Source organism: Toxotes jaculatrix, chromosome 1 (assembly GCF_017976425.1).
Source record: "Toxotes jaculatrix isolate fToxJac2 chromosome 1, fToxJac2.pri, whole genome shotgun sequence".
Classification (NCBI taxonomy): Eukaryota; Metazoa; Chordata; class Actinopteri; family Toxotidae; genus Toxotes; species Toxotes jaculatrix.
In genome coordinates this window covers 12,921,505-12,939,071 of record NC_054394.1, presented here as the reverse complement: position 1 = coordinate 12,939,071, position 17,567 = coordinate 12,921,505, and the positions used below count along the sequence as shown (strand labels likewise).

Below are 17,567 nucleotides of genomic sequence, written 5' to 3'. Positions count from 1 at the left end.
AGGTGGTATATCATTATATCTCAAATGTCGGTGTAGTTTGGTAAAGGCAGATTCCTGTGGAAATACACAAAAGTCACTCTTCTACTTAAAATACGCCTACAAACCAAACTAACTATACTGTAAACGACCGATGTTGTGGGCTCTCTAGTTGTAGGAAGATAGTTTTGTGTAGATCGTACCATGTTAACTCAAAATCAAATCTCTAAAACGAATACGCTTCCTGAATTCCAGTACCATTTTAGCATGTGCAATGCTTAGAAGTATTACATTTGTCGTTTTTAAAAATCACTTTCTGTCCAGCACAAACACGTTAGTTTAACTTTTGGCTGTCCGGTCCCACACACGCCTCCCCTCTCTGGCAGTGGTTTGTCCCTCACTCCAGCTGATCGGCCCAGGAATCCCCGGTGGCTCTGTTCGTTTTCTGGCTCTGACGGCTCTAATGTCTTAACGTCGATTCAAACTGCTTTAATTTTAGGGAGTCAGTGGCCGCTCGTGTCGGCAGAGTCGTTCCTCGTCTGGTGAAAGTCTGAAGGATAATCTGACCGGGGTATTAACTCTGTACTTGTCAAAGCCAAGGGGATCTAAACGCAAATACGAGGCCCACACTCCATCCCCGGATTCACCTGCTACGCGGAGAGGCTCACACGGAAGACCGACATGGGGGACACGGGGAGCGAGGGCAGCAAGCCACCGAGTAACGTTAACGTTATACCCCCGCGCTGCCCGTGTGGATTCTGGGGGTAAGGCGAAATACCTCTCAAATGTCTTGCTTTCAAAATGCTTTCTTTCTCTGCCGACAACTAGCACAACCGCTAGCCATTAGCTTTAGCAGCTCAAACAGGGATGAGCTGCTTTTCTTATTACCCCCCTCCCCATTGTTTTGTAGCATTAGCTGCTAGCTAACACCAGCTGGCCTCGGTAACCTTCTCCCTGCGGAGGAAGAGAGCAGGGTAAGGGTGTGGGATAAGCCCTCCAGGTAATGTGGCAGGTGTGACAATGCTAATAGAAACCGGCTAGTTAAAGCACTGTGTTCACAAATGAAGCAGCTGGTTCGAGACACCACGGGTGGAACTGATGGTTTTTGCCAGTTCAGTTTGGCTAACAGGTTGAATATGTGCTATCATACCAACACATTGACACAGTGAGTTTGTTTAAGGTCTCCTAAGCACATTAATCCTTGTGTACATGTTGTGTTTGACAAGTGGAAAGCAAAGTGGTGTAAACCCAAGATACTTATTAACATGGACTTCACATGATTTAACGTGTTGTTCAGGTGTTTGTGAAACCAAGCAATGCTATATCAGTCTGCTACTTGTTTACTTTTATTGACAGAGGTTAATTAAAGTCTTACATACCCATATATCACAGTGGCAAAAGTTATCCTTATTTAAAATGGCACTTAAAAGTAATATGTAGAAATATTTAAAAAAGTTAATAAATTTAGTATAATATTGGATATGCTTACTGTTGCATGTGGTGGGCAAGCTTTAAGGTTATCATGAGCCACATTTTGCACAAAGGTCCTACTTTAGAGCTTGATGCACTGTTTGTTAAACACATAACATTGTTGATGGGTTGGACTTTAGTTAATTATATTTCTTGCAGGCCAGCACTGTATTCTTCAATAGTCAACTTAGTTGTAAAGCAGTGAAAGCACTGTGGCACCCAGCTAGGCCATAAGAACGTGTATGTTTTCCCCGACATTATTATTCATCTAAGCAATCAGAGCTGCCTTAGTACAACATAAGTAGTACATTCACTATTTGTGTATTTTCAGAAGTGGTCTGTTTAGAGGTGACAGTTTACCCACTGACTGGTTATATAAGAATAAAAATGATGTAAAACCAAAACTCTTGTGATGTCAGACACCAGATCTCAGTACTAAAGGGTAGACTAAAGTTCACCAGGTTTATAAACAAAGAGAAGCCTGTATCAAAATTATGGCATCATTGCATCTTGTTACAGTATCAAAATTAAGACCTTAATGTTCCAAGATTACTCCCTAAGTTAGTTCATTTTCTGCATTAGATGTCCTTCACATTTGTAACAGACTAGTACAATGCAGTGTGGTTTTGCCCCAAATTTTGCAACTCTTTTGAGCAAGTCCACAATTCCCAGGCCCATTTTATACAGAATGTCACAACTGGACATGGACACTGATTACTTTATGTCCTCTCACTACTGTACTCACTGTAACATCAGCCTATTTCTGCCAGGTTCAGGTTCTGGATCCTTCAAAGGACCCATCCTCTTGGGGTGCATTCTCCAGAGTGGAACAGCAACGATCTTTTGATTAATCGATTAGTTGATTACTCCTTACAAGATGATACGTTTACCAGGAAATAACTGAGCACCTGAACACAAATTCTTAATAAATCTGTTGCATTCATGTGATATATCCTGACTTTGTTGGTTGACAAGGGTTCAATGCCTCATGACACAACTGACCAGAACACGGTAGAGTGTGGGATATTGAGGATGCCCTCTCAGGAGCACAGGATGCATTGATGGTACCCCGCAAATATGTGCAAAAGAAAGCTGAAATTTAAGCTGCATTTTGAGGGGTCTTCGAAATGGGATAGGTCTCGTTGGTTTAGATGGATTTGGTTTAGAAATCCACTCCTGAGTTAGACTCTTCCATTGACAGGCCTTACTGGAAATGTGTGGGGGTCTTTGGATCACCCACAGGACAGATGGATTTAAATTATGTCAGTAGAATTGGAAAATGGAAAAAATAGGAGTTGGTAGGAATCACCTGTAAGTTATTTAAATGCTGCAAATGTTTTAGCATGATGATGTCAAGAGACAGATGCAGGTGCACCATGAGTGGTTGTGACTGCTGCTCTGTGGTTCATAAACTATAACTGCATGTGACATTTAGTAAGTGATGTCAAATTAAAATGAATGCTTTTTATGTTCTCATGAGAGCAGCAAGTTTGATTGTCTCTAAGTGATCTTTGACTGGGGAGGCAAATAAATAAGGGAGAAAGTAAAGGTTTACTCACTCCTTTTATTCACTTTTTCTCAGCATAGGACCAGGAAGGTGTCTTTCAGCCTCATTGATGTTTAGTTGCAGAAAGGATAAACCTGAACTACAGCTGGGCTTAGTGATCACAAACATGTTTTTGTTGCATTTTTTGTCCTCGTCACATTCAATCAAGATTTCTGTTTTCTCAGCATCTTAGTTAACATATCTGAGCTTATTTGTTTAAAGTTTTCTAGTGCAGGTTTCATGTTATCAGTTGTGTTTGAATGTTACATTCAATGTTACATTCCTCCTCCCTGTGTGGATTGTTTGTGTTGGTCTCAGTTGCGTGCATGTGTCTGTGCAAGTCCTTGTCAAGGCTGTCGAGTGCAGTTTGACTGGGACTCTCTCAGCAAGTTGAACATAGTCCTGTATCGCAGTTGTGTCCACACACTCTTTATTTGCGTAAAAAACAAACTGGAAAAAAAAAGAAAAAATACATGGCTAAGTACAGTTTGTTTGTTGGTACTGTGGTTAGCTGCTATGTTTTGAAACTGAAATAGGTGTTTAGTGGAGGACTCCTTTAACATAACGTGTACTTTAAAGGTTCAAATGTGACTTTATCTTAAGTAGAACTTTCTGTTCTGGTACATGTTGCAGCAGTATATGCTGTGTTGTGATATGCAGAGTTTTCTGGAAATTTGGTCTAAAAAGAGATCACATATAAACTAACCAGATAGAAGGGACTGTCTCTGGGTAATTCAGAGGATTTTAAAAACCTGAAATGAAGGTAATATAAATCCAATTTGCCAGAAAGTAGTCTTTTTCAGTGATTTATAGTATAACATTGCTGGCAATGGCTTAATGCATTTAGGGGCCTTAAAGGGATAGTTACCGCAGTAGTAACAGCGTAGCAAAATCTGTGCCAGCTGACACATCGTCTCATGGTATATATAGATATTGTCATCATCGTTGTCAGTTAATTAAAGGAGACCTTACCTGTGCTGTTGAGACCCGTGCTCACCCCTGTGCATTATGTTGAAAATACATGGCTAAAATGTGCTTTTTATTGAGGAGTATATTTCCTGTTTTAAGTAGACTGTGAGGTAAACTGCTACCAACCTACTATAATGATGTTAGCACAAAAGATGCATAGCATACTTGTAATGATGATTCTTGTTGCCAGAGTTGGAGAGAATTGCTGCATTAGTTGAGTAATTGATTCTTTAATTAGTTTATTTATAAGCCCTACATTGCCTTTCATAATAAAAAATTGTTAGATCAATCGAAGAATTGAATGTTTGACTGGCAGAGGTAGCATTGCAGAAGGGAATAAAATACTTTTAGTTCACAGTTATTGCAATTCAAGACCTTAGAGATTACTTTAAGTCTGCACTCTTCATGCCTCTGTAGTTACAGTTACCCTAACCCTAACCTTTTTTCACTCTGCAAAAGGCACAACGGAGGGCTCATTGTCTGGTTCCACACTACAATGGACTGTTATAAAAATAGCACAACGATAGACCAGAAAGACACTGTTAAGCCCCAAAGGTAGTTCGCTACATAACTTATCTTGCTTTGTGAAGGAGACTTCCTGATCCACTTACAGTTGTCTGTAAGTGGATCTCCTGGCAACTGCACGGCTGTACAAGTTGTAACATTAATGCTCCATTTCCTATTATGAAATGAGCTCAATAAGCCAGTTGTTGTAAAACAGTTCAGGCCAGTGTTCTTTTCAGGTGTTTTTCTTTACAGATTGAAATTTCCATATTCTTTAGGATGGCCTTCATTTATTCAATTAATAATAGACTATATTGGTTTTTGAGAAGTAGCTATTTTGAATTCTTGGAGGATTAGCAAGCTGGTGATGCTCTTACAGTTGCTATTGAAGGGCCCACAAGGAGCACAGACTACTGAACATCTGCAGAGTATAATCTCTCCTCCCCCTGTAGTGTAAAACTCAGTCTCTGTCACTTTTTTCAATCCCCAATAGATAAACCATTGTCTAATAAAGTCTGTGACTACTCCATTAACAGACTTGTATCTGTTTTTATGAAGTTGTTTTTTCTTTTACTGCTCGTGTCATTTGTGTTTCATAGAACTTGGTTCCCTCCAAACATTTATTGCCCATCCAAACCTTTGCTCCTTTGTATCACTCAAACTGAATTACCAGGGCGACAGAGCTCTTCTTCCTGTCTTTTCCAATCAGGTATTCTCATTAGTTAACAGCAGTGGGTCAGCTATGAAATAGACTGATTGTGAGCACTGTTGAAACTGCACTGCCGTCGTTTCTGTCCTGCATGTTTTTTTCTCACCCTTTCTCACCCCTTTTAGTTCCTTAATTAATCTGTGATTTGATTACCTCTGATTTGAAAGGTTGACAGGATATGACTTGTTGTTTATCCAGTATCGGCTTCCTCCCTGGCTGCGTCTCATGATGAAATTTCTCCTCCTTCTCGCTTCCTCCGTTCTCTTTTATACGCTGGACCACACACCAGCAGACTGACAGACAGCCCTCAGGTTGACTGCAGCTGACCCTACATTTAGAAATGAGGACAAAGGTGTGCAACGAAGCGCCCAAAATAAATAGAATGTGACTGATAGCAGTGACCGTCACGCTCAGTGCGCAGACGGTAAGGACAAGGGCTGGAGAGGAAATGAGAGGAGCCCTCTCAGAGGAAAGCCAGAGCCATCTGTTGTAAAAGAGCTGTGCCACTAAAATCGGCGAGTGAAATCAGTCAGTAATCAACTCCTTAATGACAGCTATTTCATATCAAAAAGATCTTTATCCATCATTAGGAATGGGAAAGTTCTGGAAACAGTAAGAATTTTCCATTGAAATACAAGAAATGGTTCAGTTAATAAAAGCTTTTGCAATGGGTAAAGAGAGAAAGCATGGTCATGAGGTTTGTAATTTTCTCCTTTTGTGACTCTTGCACACTTTCAACACACCAGTTGTACGGTTGTCATGTCAGCCGTGCACATTGCCTACATACAGGCGAGGAGCCTTCACGTTTGTGATGGAAATCAACTGTTTCCAGCATAACAATGTCAACTTGTTCTTCCATATTGACATTTTTATTTCCACTGAGCTCGTTTTAAAGCTACTTTTAGCCATTTTTGACCACAGGGGGGCAGAAAGAGTCAAAACATATTCTGCCAACAGTCTTTGGAGTTTTGGACTCCAAACACATAGAAATACAAGTCTGACGTACCACTGACTTATCAAGTTGTAATGTTATGATTGTTTACTGTCTAAAACTGGGACAGTTGGATGACAGTGTGAATCAAACACATTTAATTCATGAAATAAATTTCTTCTTTTCTGTATTTAATATGCCTGCAATGGTTGTAAGACGCACAAAAAATCATCTAAAACAAAAAAAGTCACACCTCACTTGATGCACCCTCCTAGCTAGTCTGCTGCTTAAGCCTTGACAGACTTATAGCATGACAAGTTTGAATTCTGTGAATTATTTAATACTGCAGCTGGGATCACACTCCTTATCGTGAATTTTTCTTTCCCACGATCCCAAATGCAAAATAAAGTCTCAGCCTGAGACTTTACTTGGGGTCATGGAAACCTGTTTTTACTCTTGCTGTGTGGATTCCCACCAGCAAAAGGCACTTGCGTGTTTCTTTTTTTTTTTTCTTGAACCTTATTCTGCATTTTTTGACTTCTGTGTTTGATTAACACATTTGCTTTCTTTCTGCTCTTCCCATCAGGTCCAGCAAAACTATGAATCTTTGCTCAAAGTGTTTTGCAGGTAAGTTCTTCTTCTGCTGTGTGTTTGTAGGGTTGGCTGATTTTGTATCTAACATTAGCTGGCATGAGTCGGGGAGTTGGGGAGATTAAAAACTGTCTCAACTGCTGTAGCTGTTCTGCAGAGGCCTTGAAGTTATTAAAAGTGGAGAAGAAAGTCTGAGAAAGAAGCCCAGGGGTAGTGTTATGATAACTCACCCCTGACTCTGTTTACTGTACAGATTTTTAGTTATATAGTTTAATAGTTCATAGTTTTCAAACTGCATTTTATCACTTTCTGAGCAGTAGCTTGCATGTGTTGCCTCTATCCAACGTGAATTTGACAAACAGTTTTCTTTGAATTTGCTGGACAGCCATGAGTCAGTTGCTATTTTTGATGTTTCTTTTCACCAATAAGGTGAGGGATGTTTCCTTTCTAATTCACTACCCTTTAGACACCTTCAAGTCTGGGATTTTTGCTCAAGTCTCATCAGAATATTTTGTCCCTTCTCTCTCAGGCTTTAGTTTATCCTCTGACAAAATCAGTGCCCAAAGTAAAAGTAGGAGACTCTGTCTATATACATAAGAAGGCAGCAGTGCTGTGTCAGTGAACCACAGTCTGTGTGAAATTGAGCATCATCCAAAGATGCACCTAAGTTCTGTCTATGACGCAATTGTTTGGCCTACTGCCCAACATAACCACCACTCCCTACTCCAACAGATAGATGCATTCAAATGTGCACACACAGGTGTCTCACTATTTTTCCTTAGACATTCAGAAGAAACAGCCAGACAATGATTGTGCCCCAAAGGCCTCCTCAAGCTCCAGCAGCAGCAGCCAAGCAGACATCTTCTGTAATGAAACGAACAGCAGCATTAGTCAGTCCCTGATGTCGGTGCCTAATGCATCAGAGGACCCTTCACCAGGGGAGACTGGAGTGACATCTCTACCTGCTCAGGACGGTAAGACAGCAGTTAATTAGTGAGAAGTTTATCTTATCAGGTTTTTCAGCTTAGATGGTGTAGGGCAAAAACCTCTTTATTGTTTCAGATAAGTGACTAGTGACCATAGTTCTTTGAAAGATCCATTTTTGCTCCTTTTTTCTTTGAACCTGAATAGTGGAAAATCCCAACTCTAAAATGCCAGAACTGCATGAAGTGTAGAATTGGAAGGCTATGCAATATGGTCACAACCAGAATATTGTAGCCTTTAGTCCAGGGTATCTTTCTGTAGAAGACTACTGCTACTTTCTGCCAACTGAAGTAGCAGCAGCAGCGGCAGCAGCAGCTGCAGTGCCCCTGCCCTGGCTATATTTGTCTTCATGGCACAGATAGAGAGAATGATAGGAAAGGGTATCTATTCAGAAGTGAAGGTTTTAGGAGGACACCTACAATTGCCAGGGCATCCGTCATCACTATATAGTGACAAGGTTATTTGCGGAGGCCGATGCAGGACAGGACAATAAAGTGGCTTCCAAATGGATGTGTAGAGCTTGTGAAAAAAATTTGGCCCACACTAACTTGGTTCTCCACTACAGCGGGAGCTTTTTTAGTAATATACACAAGTACTTGATTATTGCAGATTTTTGGATACGGAGCTTCTCATGGAACTGGCCTGTATGTCACCCACAAACTGGCACACTCACTCACCATCAACAAGTTAAAATGCTGAAGCCTCAGCTGTACTTTGAGACTGATGCTAGAATATTGTGGCATGTTACATGTATTTGGTATAACGATAATCTTTTTTTCTTTCACTCACACTCAGCTGTCTCTTAGCTGGCTTCAGTCTGCACACGTGCATGCTGCTGTCTCACTGTCACAGATATCTGTCATAGTTGCTGTGAGGGGAAAAAAAAAAAAGAGCACATAGTATAATAAAGGATTCCACACACCCCAGTCACGGTCTTTTCATTCTGCTACCATGTGGAAAACGCGGTATCCAGGCAACCAGCGGCAAATTGTCCAATAGCTTCTGTCTTTAGGCTTTTACAGTTATAAACTACGTGCCTGTCAGGATAACCTGTGTTTATGAACTTGTTTCTAACACACAACCTAATCTGTCAGTCAGTTGGAGTTTGCCAGTTTTTTTACACGGTTGTTTTGCTTCTATATTTGTGCTCTACATTTTTATATTATCTGGGAATGCATGATTATCTAAGTGTAGATGTCTGCATTTTAGGTTTTATTTATTGGTCTGTTCTAAATCTTAATAAGAGACATTTAATTTTGTTTTACACACCTAAGACAAGAATCACAATAGAGTTTTAAAAGGAGGAAACTAACACCCTTATGTCCTCTCTTTTCTTCCATTTTCCTTCCTCGTTTTCTCACTCTTTCCCTCCCTTTTGCTCACTGTATCTCTCTTTCAGAAGTATCCAGCACAGACACTGTCTTCGGTTCACTCTCCACTCCCACAAAACGCTCCTTTGAGTCAGGTATGCCTCAGTTCTACCACTAAAATGCCCATTATTGTGTTTTGCACTGTGCAACTCAGTAACATCCACGGCACTGAATTGATCCAAAATGGCCAGGTTAATTGTTCTTCCAGGGGCAAACAGCAGAGGGAAGGATGTTGGGGATGCAGTAGAGCATGACTGCAGGAAGGTGCAAATGTAAAGCCAATAAAGCGGTTAGTAGAGTGAATGGTGGTTATGTTTATATGTATATAAATGCAGCAGTTACACAGAACAATAATCTATTGTCAAGGTCACATAGAAGGGAGCTCAGTGGTTAAGCACTGTCACATCACGGCGGGAAGGGGTTATGTTTAATTCTGTCTACGTAAGAAATAGACTCAGAAAACATGTCACAATGATACAAATCTGACAGAGCTGAAACATGCAGACTGGCTGTAGCATTATCATCAGCGTTTATTGGAATAAGCCGAATGAGGTGCAGGTCTGAAAAACACTGCAGACTCTCTTCTAGTATGGAGTTCCCTTTCTTGTGTTTTCACCCTTAGGTGACACAACGTACAACTGCACTCACACACGTGAACACGCACACATGACTTAAGACAAGTGCAGAGTAGGCAAGGCTCAGCAACGGCGTACGAACGTGTTGATCCCTTGCCTGATGCAGCAGGATCATGTGACAAATGCACACACAGCATCATTTTAACCTTTTTTTCTGAGGCTGAATTGATGTTTTACTTCATATAGTCTTTGGCTTTTGTGCTACCTATTACCCTCTTAAATCGAAGCTGTATTCTATCAGTTTATAATAGAAATGTTTTGGCTTCAAATGTCAGAAGTTTTTCTTTTTTAGAACAAAAAAAAAAACTTCCCAGTTGTTGACTCACAGCTAAATTTGATGTTCCAGTTACTCTAAATTGGCAGCAGAGATTTACCTGGATAACAAAAAGCACATGAGGAGGAAAACATTTTTTTTTCATAACATGCACTTGCACATGTACAGACGCGCATACTCACACACACATAGGGATCGATGGGACAGGCTAGGGGGATCTAGCTGCTCAGCTTGGCCTAGTTCTCAGAGATTTATTGAGTGCTGATCTGCATTCGGCCGGGGCCCGGGAAAAAGTCTGCAGGATTGATGAGAAAAGCTGAGTTGAAATTCCAGCCGACCACTGGAAACTCGCAACATGCTCTTCCTGTCTCAGGTGGTAGGTTGAATGTTATCTAATGCAGGAAATCCATTAATCTCCAAAGCAAATTTTTATTTAACACACAAAGGGTTTTTTGTCCCAGTGTGCCATCACCTGTTCTCTTGCAGTTAAAAGAGCTCATGAAATCAGAGATGATATCTTTATTTATGAAATGATGGTTATTAGGGAGCCTAATCGAGAAGTTTTCTCTTGAAATTTTAATCTTAAATCCTGGACAAACAAGAGGTGAATATTTTTTGGATTATCGTGTGGGAAGAGAGGAAACAAAAGGTGAAGCAGGTTTTGGCTACAAGTATATTGGTAGACTAATTATTTAAAACCATTTCTAGCAGAGTAACCTTCACATACTTTTGTTTCTTTTGACAACAGAACACTTCTGAAAGCTGGTTTGACAAGGTCCAGACTTTTAGTTATGATTAACTACACTTTGTAGCAGAAATTGTATCTAATAGCCTTTTTTCCTCTTTATTTTTGTGTGCGTGTGCTTGTATTCGTCTCCAGCCTCGGAGTCAGAAAGCGATGTTTCACCCGAGAAGCGAGCAAGAGTGGGTGTGGTGCCAGAGAGTGAGGAGTCTTCATCATCGTCGTCATCTTTGTCTGCAGCATCATCATCATCATCATCCTCGTCTCGCAGTGGCTCTAAACAGCGGAGCCGCAAACGTTGCCATCGCTGCCAAACCAAACTGGAGCTGGTACAACAAGAGCTGGGTTCCTGTCGCTGTGGTACGATGATACAACTGTGTATACACAAACATACATTAGAACACACAGTGTGATCAATGAAGACACGTGCTAATACATGCATAGGCCCACTCGCACACCACAGCATACACATGAAGTATTGACGGCCTCAGTTTTGTGCCTAGCATGTGCATGAAGTAATAAATGACTTTTTGCCGTGGTCATTATTGGCCTCATAAATAAATGTTAGTTACCTTGGTCATAGTTTTAGGAATTTTACGTCCAGTGCAGTTAAATACATCTGCTACCTGTGCATGTATTTGTGTTGTTGTTGACAGAAATGTCGATGACCAGGGTGCTTTTGCTAGCCTTGGGGGACCATTACAGAAAGCCTGAATGTTTCACATTGCACATAAAACATAAGCCAATTACCACAAACACTAATGCAGTTTAAACCAATACTTGGGTTGCTAATCAACTTGTTTGCATACAAATTAAAGTACTTAAAAAGTCACAGCTCTTCACTGCTTAAAGACCATCTGCTTAAACCCACAAACTAATTTCTAAATTGGAAATTGACTTGCCTTCTTTTTTCCTCCCACCAGGCACTGCTTAATGCATAGGCCATCCATCCTTAATAGTCCAGTGCTTACTATGAAAACATGCTTTTTACAGACTGAAGGGGAAATGGTGGCAATTACAGTGATTTCTGACTATTGCAGTAATTGCAGATTACTTTGCTAATGGTTCTGCAGAATGTAAGCCAAGAAGGTCTGATAATGAGCTGAAAGCACAAACACTTTTCAGATTGTAAATGGGGAAGAAAAGATCCAATGTTGTCACACACTTTTGCTTTTGCACAGTGGCTATAATATTCATCTTACAAGGTGTGAGTATGACACAGACTAAAAGCACTGGAACTTAAAAGGCTAATTAAATCATACAAGCTCTCGTCTGAGGTGGAGACCCAACAGAAGCACCATATCCCTGGTCTTTCACTTTACGAGCAATGTTCCTGAAGTTTCTGATTTGAGAACGTCTACCATACCTTTTCCACCTTTTCCTTGAACGAGTAACCTATTAGAAATGTCCTTAATATATAAACTTGCATGCTGTAATTTTGGTTTGTTTCAAGTATGGAAAATAGGCTGTGTTAGTCTGAATCTGAGTCAATAATCACGCAGTCATATGGCACATTAAAATCACATAATGGCTGCAATCCATTTGTCCTTGCCAACAATGGTGAAAAACACTTAAATAATCAGCCTATTAATTAATGTTAACCCTAACCCTCTTAGTGCAATAACTGGTTATGTTTGAAGTGTTTCTGTACAGTGTGTGCATGTGCATTTCTCAGCTCGTCCTTACTCTTCTCAAATGGCTTTTCTTCATTTCTACCTTTAGGTAGAATAAATATTTCAGACCCCTTTGAATTTACACAATAAAAAAACTTTGAAAACTTGAAACTTACTGTACAAAAATGGATTTCATTATATTACCCCAAAGCATTTTTCACCCTCTAAATTTCCTCCCAGCTCATTGATATTTCAAAACTCAACTCGATGCACTGTTAAGTTACAAAACATCAGATGTGAGCTTGGTGGAAAATGGATGATTTGGGGTTCCTAGTGGGGAAATGATCATGGTCTGTTAACCACAACTTCGAAAACACTTTCCTAACTAGACTCCTAAATATCTGGCTTATCATCAGTGGGTGCTGTTAAATTGAGAACAAATGGTGACATGGAAGTCTGTGGTAATGCACACAAATTATTTTCAGGCGCCTAAATTATTTGACAAATGAACGGCTTGAGGGAAATCATTGTCTATATTTGTTTTGCCTTTAAAACAGAGTGATATGTGTTGGCTATTGTACATAGAATAATATATTTTGCATATCAGCCCTGAGTATGAGCACTTTACATCTGTACTATGGGATTGAGACGGTTTTCTGTGTTTTCTTTTAGTACCCCCACCACCCCAACACACACACACACTTTGGTCAGTGTCTATCAGCCCATCCCTTTAATAGACTCAAATGTTACACAACTTTCTTCTTTCCACCCCCTTTGTGTGCACTGTAATCGCATTGGTTTTAATTGCATAGCAACCAGCTGTCAAACTGGGCTTTTAATCACCACTCATTGAATGCCAGCAGTGTTATTATGTGTATTAATGAATGAATTTAAGACGATGAGAGCTAACGAGCTTCTCTGAGCTTAACGAGCCTCCTACAGTGGCAGGGCCTTTTGTTGAGAGTGCTACAGTAGAGACAGAGTCAATGAGAGAGATGAGGGTTTCCTGCCTGCCTTTGTTGAATGGAGTAAAAAGAGGAAGCCATCAACTAGAATGTCTTCTCTGTTAACAAGACGTTTCACAAAGGCATGTAAAGGCAATGCATGTTATCTGCCCTCAGCCAAGACTTGTATATTTAAGGAGAGGTTCATTAACCTATAGTGGCATGCATGCTATTAGCACACACAGTATTTCCAATATATGTATATTGGAAATATAACACTCATTTTCTATAAAGTTTTGTACACATTGTAGTGGTTTCAGAAATATTCAAGTGATTGTCGTGCATGTAAAGATGCTTAATTGTACCGTTCATATAATATTTGTACATTCGCTTCACTCTCCCTCTCTTGCTCTCACCCACCCTCCAGGTTATGTCTTCTGTATGCTCCATCGGCTCCCAGAGCAACATGAGTGTCTGTTTGACCACCTGGGCCGCGGCCGTCAGGAGGCTGTCCTAAAGATGGTCAAGCTCGACCGAAAGGTGGGTCGCTCTTGCCAGCGTATCGGGGAGGAGTGCTCCTGAAGCATCTCGGTGATCAGATGGTGTCTTAGCACTAACAGGGATTTGATTTTTCTTTTTTTCTTTTTTTCATCTCATTTTGTTTTTCAAGATTTCTGCAGGTTTTTTGGATACAAACCTCCTCTTTTTTCTTTTAAATTATGCTCGCTCTTTTTAAATCCCACTGTTACCCATATCCCGGTTGTTTTCAGCTTCCGTTGGCTTGATCATATCCCTCCTGCTAAGATACCTTTTTGAAAATCTGTACCCAGGAATGAAAGAACAGTAAAGAGCAAAGGAAATATAGAGTTTCTTCACATTTTTTTTGCAAGCTCCTGACTACACAAGTGTGAGTGAAGAATGAATAAGAGAATGAAGGATGAAGGGGAAATACAAATGTTTGTCCTGGAAGCCAGTTTAAGACTATACTCTTTACCTCACAAAAAGAAAAGAAAAAAGAAAAAAAAACAACAAAGAATGACAAGGAGGAGGGGAAAGGGATGATTACCCTTTGTGTACACTTTTGCTTTGGCGCTGTTCATAGACTGTGTTCTTTACCTCAAAGTCAGACAGAGCTGCTTTCTACGCTGCGCCAAGCATGGACTTTGTGAAGCAAACCGAGCTAGCCAGTCTCCGTTTAAGTCAGTGTCTTACCCCCTGGCCGTCCACCACCTTGAATCCTAAACCTTTAGAAACACAAACACCTGTTAATCATCCACCTCAGGATATCAGAGCCCAATCTCCACCCCTCCTCGCATCAACCTGCATCTTTCTCTTTTCCACCTTTTGCTCCTTTTTTTTAAGATCATTGTGAAGGTGTTTCTGCCATTGTGGACGGTGGAACTGGGGTGGCACTGTAAATCCAAATTCAGACAGTGAGCAGTGTGAGCTGGACTCAAACGCACACACTGATAGTGGGAACAGTGAGCTGGTTGTCCTGGGATTGCACACAGATCTGTCTTTAATGTAGGGATGCGATAAATCAAGACTTCATTTGTTGAGGATTTTCTCTGTCTTCCTCTTTTTGTCTCAACATTTATCTCCTTATTCTCCACGGCCCTTAACACATGAGGGCATTTCCTCTGCACAGCCAATAGTCTTTTTCAGCGACACGTGGATTATGTGTGCTGGATACTTACAGTCTTCAGGCAGACTAAATTAACAGGACACAATGGACATTTAAGTGTGCTTATGGTTTATGACTGGACCTGTAACATCTGCATTCTACACATCCTCACATCTGAATACTAATGCACACACTTACACTTTTATGTTGTTTCATGTCCTCAGCTGTTGTTCACCTTGAGCACAAACCAGGCAAAATCAAAGGTTACTGTACTCTGAGTTTGGACTGAAGCAGAAAGTGGCAGAGCATCGCTCAGAGGTTCCTGTCGAGGGACTGTGATGGCTGTTCAGGTCTTTCATAATGTCTTAGGCCTTCATTTCAATTGTCCACATTGTTTAAGGTCATTTATGACACAAGCTTTGAAACAAGACTTCATATTCTTTGGTTTTCATTCTTCTTCCCAGTGCTTTAATGTCCTTATTTTTCCTTCCTATGCCCCATGTTTTGATTTCCTGCTAGCATTATGAGCTCACATGCATCCTCCTCCTCCTGACTTTGACTTTCCTTTTCTCATCTTTCCCTGTATTGATTGCTCTATTTTTCCTCATTTCACCCTCTCTGTCTCCCCTCCTCCTCCTTTCTTGTTTTGCTCTAGATGAGGGGAGAGAGCTGAGATGAGCAGAGTGCTGAAAGTTAAAATCAGCAAATAATTATTGTTAAAATGTTTTCCTGGTGGACTGTGGAAGGTATGAACAGAAAATGCATAATGAATGAATATTCTGTATCTTAAAGAAAACCTTATTTAACCCCTTTTTTTTGCATTTCAGATTTAGTTACACTTTAGTGTAGAGCTGGATTTTTTTGGTTGTGATGTGGTTATAAAATGGGAAGATGAATATGGAAAATTATTACTTTTTTTTGGTTCCATTGCTTTACCTTTTGCTTCCCCTTTCCCACTTTTTTCTTTTACTAAGGAAGAATAAACTGGATTACACAAAGTGTGGACATCTCTGGTTTACTTATTGACGTGATGGATGGGAGGATGAAGGATTGTTTGAAAAAGTTTAGAAGTTTTATTCTTTTGTTTTTCTGCCACGCTGGTTTGATTCTGCCGTCGCACTCTGCAAGAGGAAATTTGGGATTGGGATGAGTATATATTCATATTTTGCATATTGTGTATTTTTAACAAATGCATGTATGAGGTGAGGTTGGTTAAGAGTTGAAGCCTTCTTGCAGCATATTGCTGGGTCTCTGCCATGTCCTAACATCCTGCCAATTTTTTATAGTGATGTAAACGTTTGTTTACTTCTCACAGAGGGCTGCTATAAAGCTCCTCTCATTTACTTAACAAATCTGAGTGTGTTTGCGTGTGTGCTTGTGTGTGTGAACATGTGCGCTCACTAATGGAGAATTTTAACTAAAGAGGCTTCTGATGGCAGCGATGAATCTTGTGGGCTGGGCTGCACTAATTAATGTTGTGAAAAAAAAAGAAAACATACTATATGTAGCCATGATCAAAAGACATCTTCAAACGTTGAAACTGGCCGTCTGCCAGCTTGAGTGTAATCTCTAACCCTCCTCTTCACCCAAACTGAGCCAAAACTCTTGAAGTTAGTGCCTTAATGTGAATTAGTTGTAGCAGAAGTTTCTCCTCCCTCAAGGTGGTTGAAAGTTTGAACGGCCCTGCAGAGTCACAGACAGCATTTAGATCTCTTTAAAGCTGCCCTGTGTGTCCATTTTCAGTTGGTGGTCATCTGCCATGTAGGCAGTATTGCAGGAGGTTTCCAAGACTGATAAATGTACACTTGTTTGATATAACTGTAAATTCTGAGTTCCTAATACTTGAGCACCTTAAATTGGGAATTTTTTAATGCTTTTAATTTCCTGCTTTTTATTTCTTTGATGTTTTTTTTTTGTTTTATAATCTTTAAAACCCATCCGGTTTTTAGAGCCCTCTCTTTGTTTTGGTTGTCAGTGTCTGCACTCTCCTTTGTGCTGTGTATATTGTCTTGATTATGTCCTGACACACAGGATGAAGCACAGTGCCAGGATTGGGTGGCAACAAGGAGCATGAGATCTGTATTTACTGGAGGCTGCGGAGTGTTAGAGAGGGATTTGGGGGATAAGATGTTGTGGCCGGTGGTAAGTAATCTCCTTACAGCTCAACAAACAAGGAAGCCTGCCATTCTCACCACCTTGATTGGCTGCCATCACTTATCTACACCAACCCTTGTATTGAATAAGGCCTTGTTAAATGTTTTGTCTTCCTTGCTGCTCCGTGTGCCTTGTCTCGACTGTTATTACTTTCTCTCGCTTTCTTTCTCTCCTCAGACACACACACTCTCAAAACCACTAGTTTGTACTGCCCCAGTGTGACTGAGCACAAGTGAGGAAAGTGCTGACGTGTTAATTCCCACTTCAAAAAGCAGGCACCGCTTTGAATCAGAGGATAGAGAAAGAATGATCTCAGGTATACACTAAATCCGATGGAAGGTAACAAAGTCCAAAATAAGCACCGGATCAGTTTCACTGTGTAATGCGTCATAGGATGTTTTCCAGGCAATGCTGGTGTTACCTCAGTGTAATGGTAAAGTCACTTGTTAGCCTTATTAAATCTGATGAGCGCTTGTCAGTATGAAAGCATGTCTGTAATTACATCGGCGCTGGTGATGTTGCTCCCTCATT

The 17,567-nt window shown here is 40.5% G+C and overlaps 1 protein-coding gene across 3 annotated transcripts; it reads left to right on the top strand.

The window, feature by feature from the left end:
- Nucleotides 1-388: 388 nt before the first annotated feature.
- On the top strand, nucleotides 389-17,290 carry LOC121183644 (AN1-type zinc finger protein 3-like). 3 transcript variants are annotated; one of them, XM_041040808.1, is made up of 7 exons: nucleotides 389-740; nucleotides 6,692-6,732; nucleotides 7,479-7,670; nucleotides 9,080-9,145; nucleotides 10,840-11,061; nucleotides 13,686-13,798; nucleotides 16,914-17,290. In XM_041040808.1, exons 1-7 carry the CDS (start codon nucleotides 658-660, stop codon nucleotides 17,256-17,258), a joined length of 1,062 nt encoding a protein of 353 aa, XP_040896742.1. In that variant the 5' UTR covers nucleotides 389-657; the 3' UTR covers nucleotides 17,259-17,290. The 3 variants fall into 3 exon arrangements, with proteins under 3 accessions (XP_040896742.1, XP_040896750.1, XP_040896757.1); XM_041040816.1 differs by lacking the exon at nucleotides 16,914-17,290 and adding an exon at nucleotides 15,861-16,199; XM_041040823.1 differs by lacking the exon at nucleotides 16,914-17,290 and having other exon boundaries at nucleotides 13,686-14,378.
- The last annotated feature ends 277 nt before the right edge of the window (nucleotides 17,291-17,567 follow it).

Coding starts and splice junctions, on each gene's coding strand:
- LOC121183644 (XM_041040808.1), top strand. CDS start 658: ATGGGGGACACGGGGAGCGAGGGCAGCAAGCCACCGAGTAACGTTAAC. Junction 741..6,691: donor TGCCCGTGTGGATTCTGGGG/GTAAGGCGAAAT, acceptor TCTTCCCATCAG/GTCCAGCAAAACTATGAATC. Junction 13,799..16,913: donor TGGTCAAGCTCGACCGAAAG/GTGGGTCGCTCT, acceptor CCTGACACACAG/GATGAAGCACAGTGCCAGGA.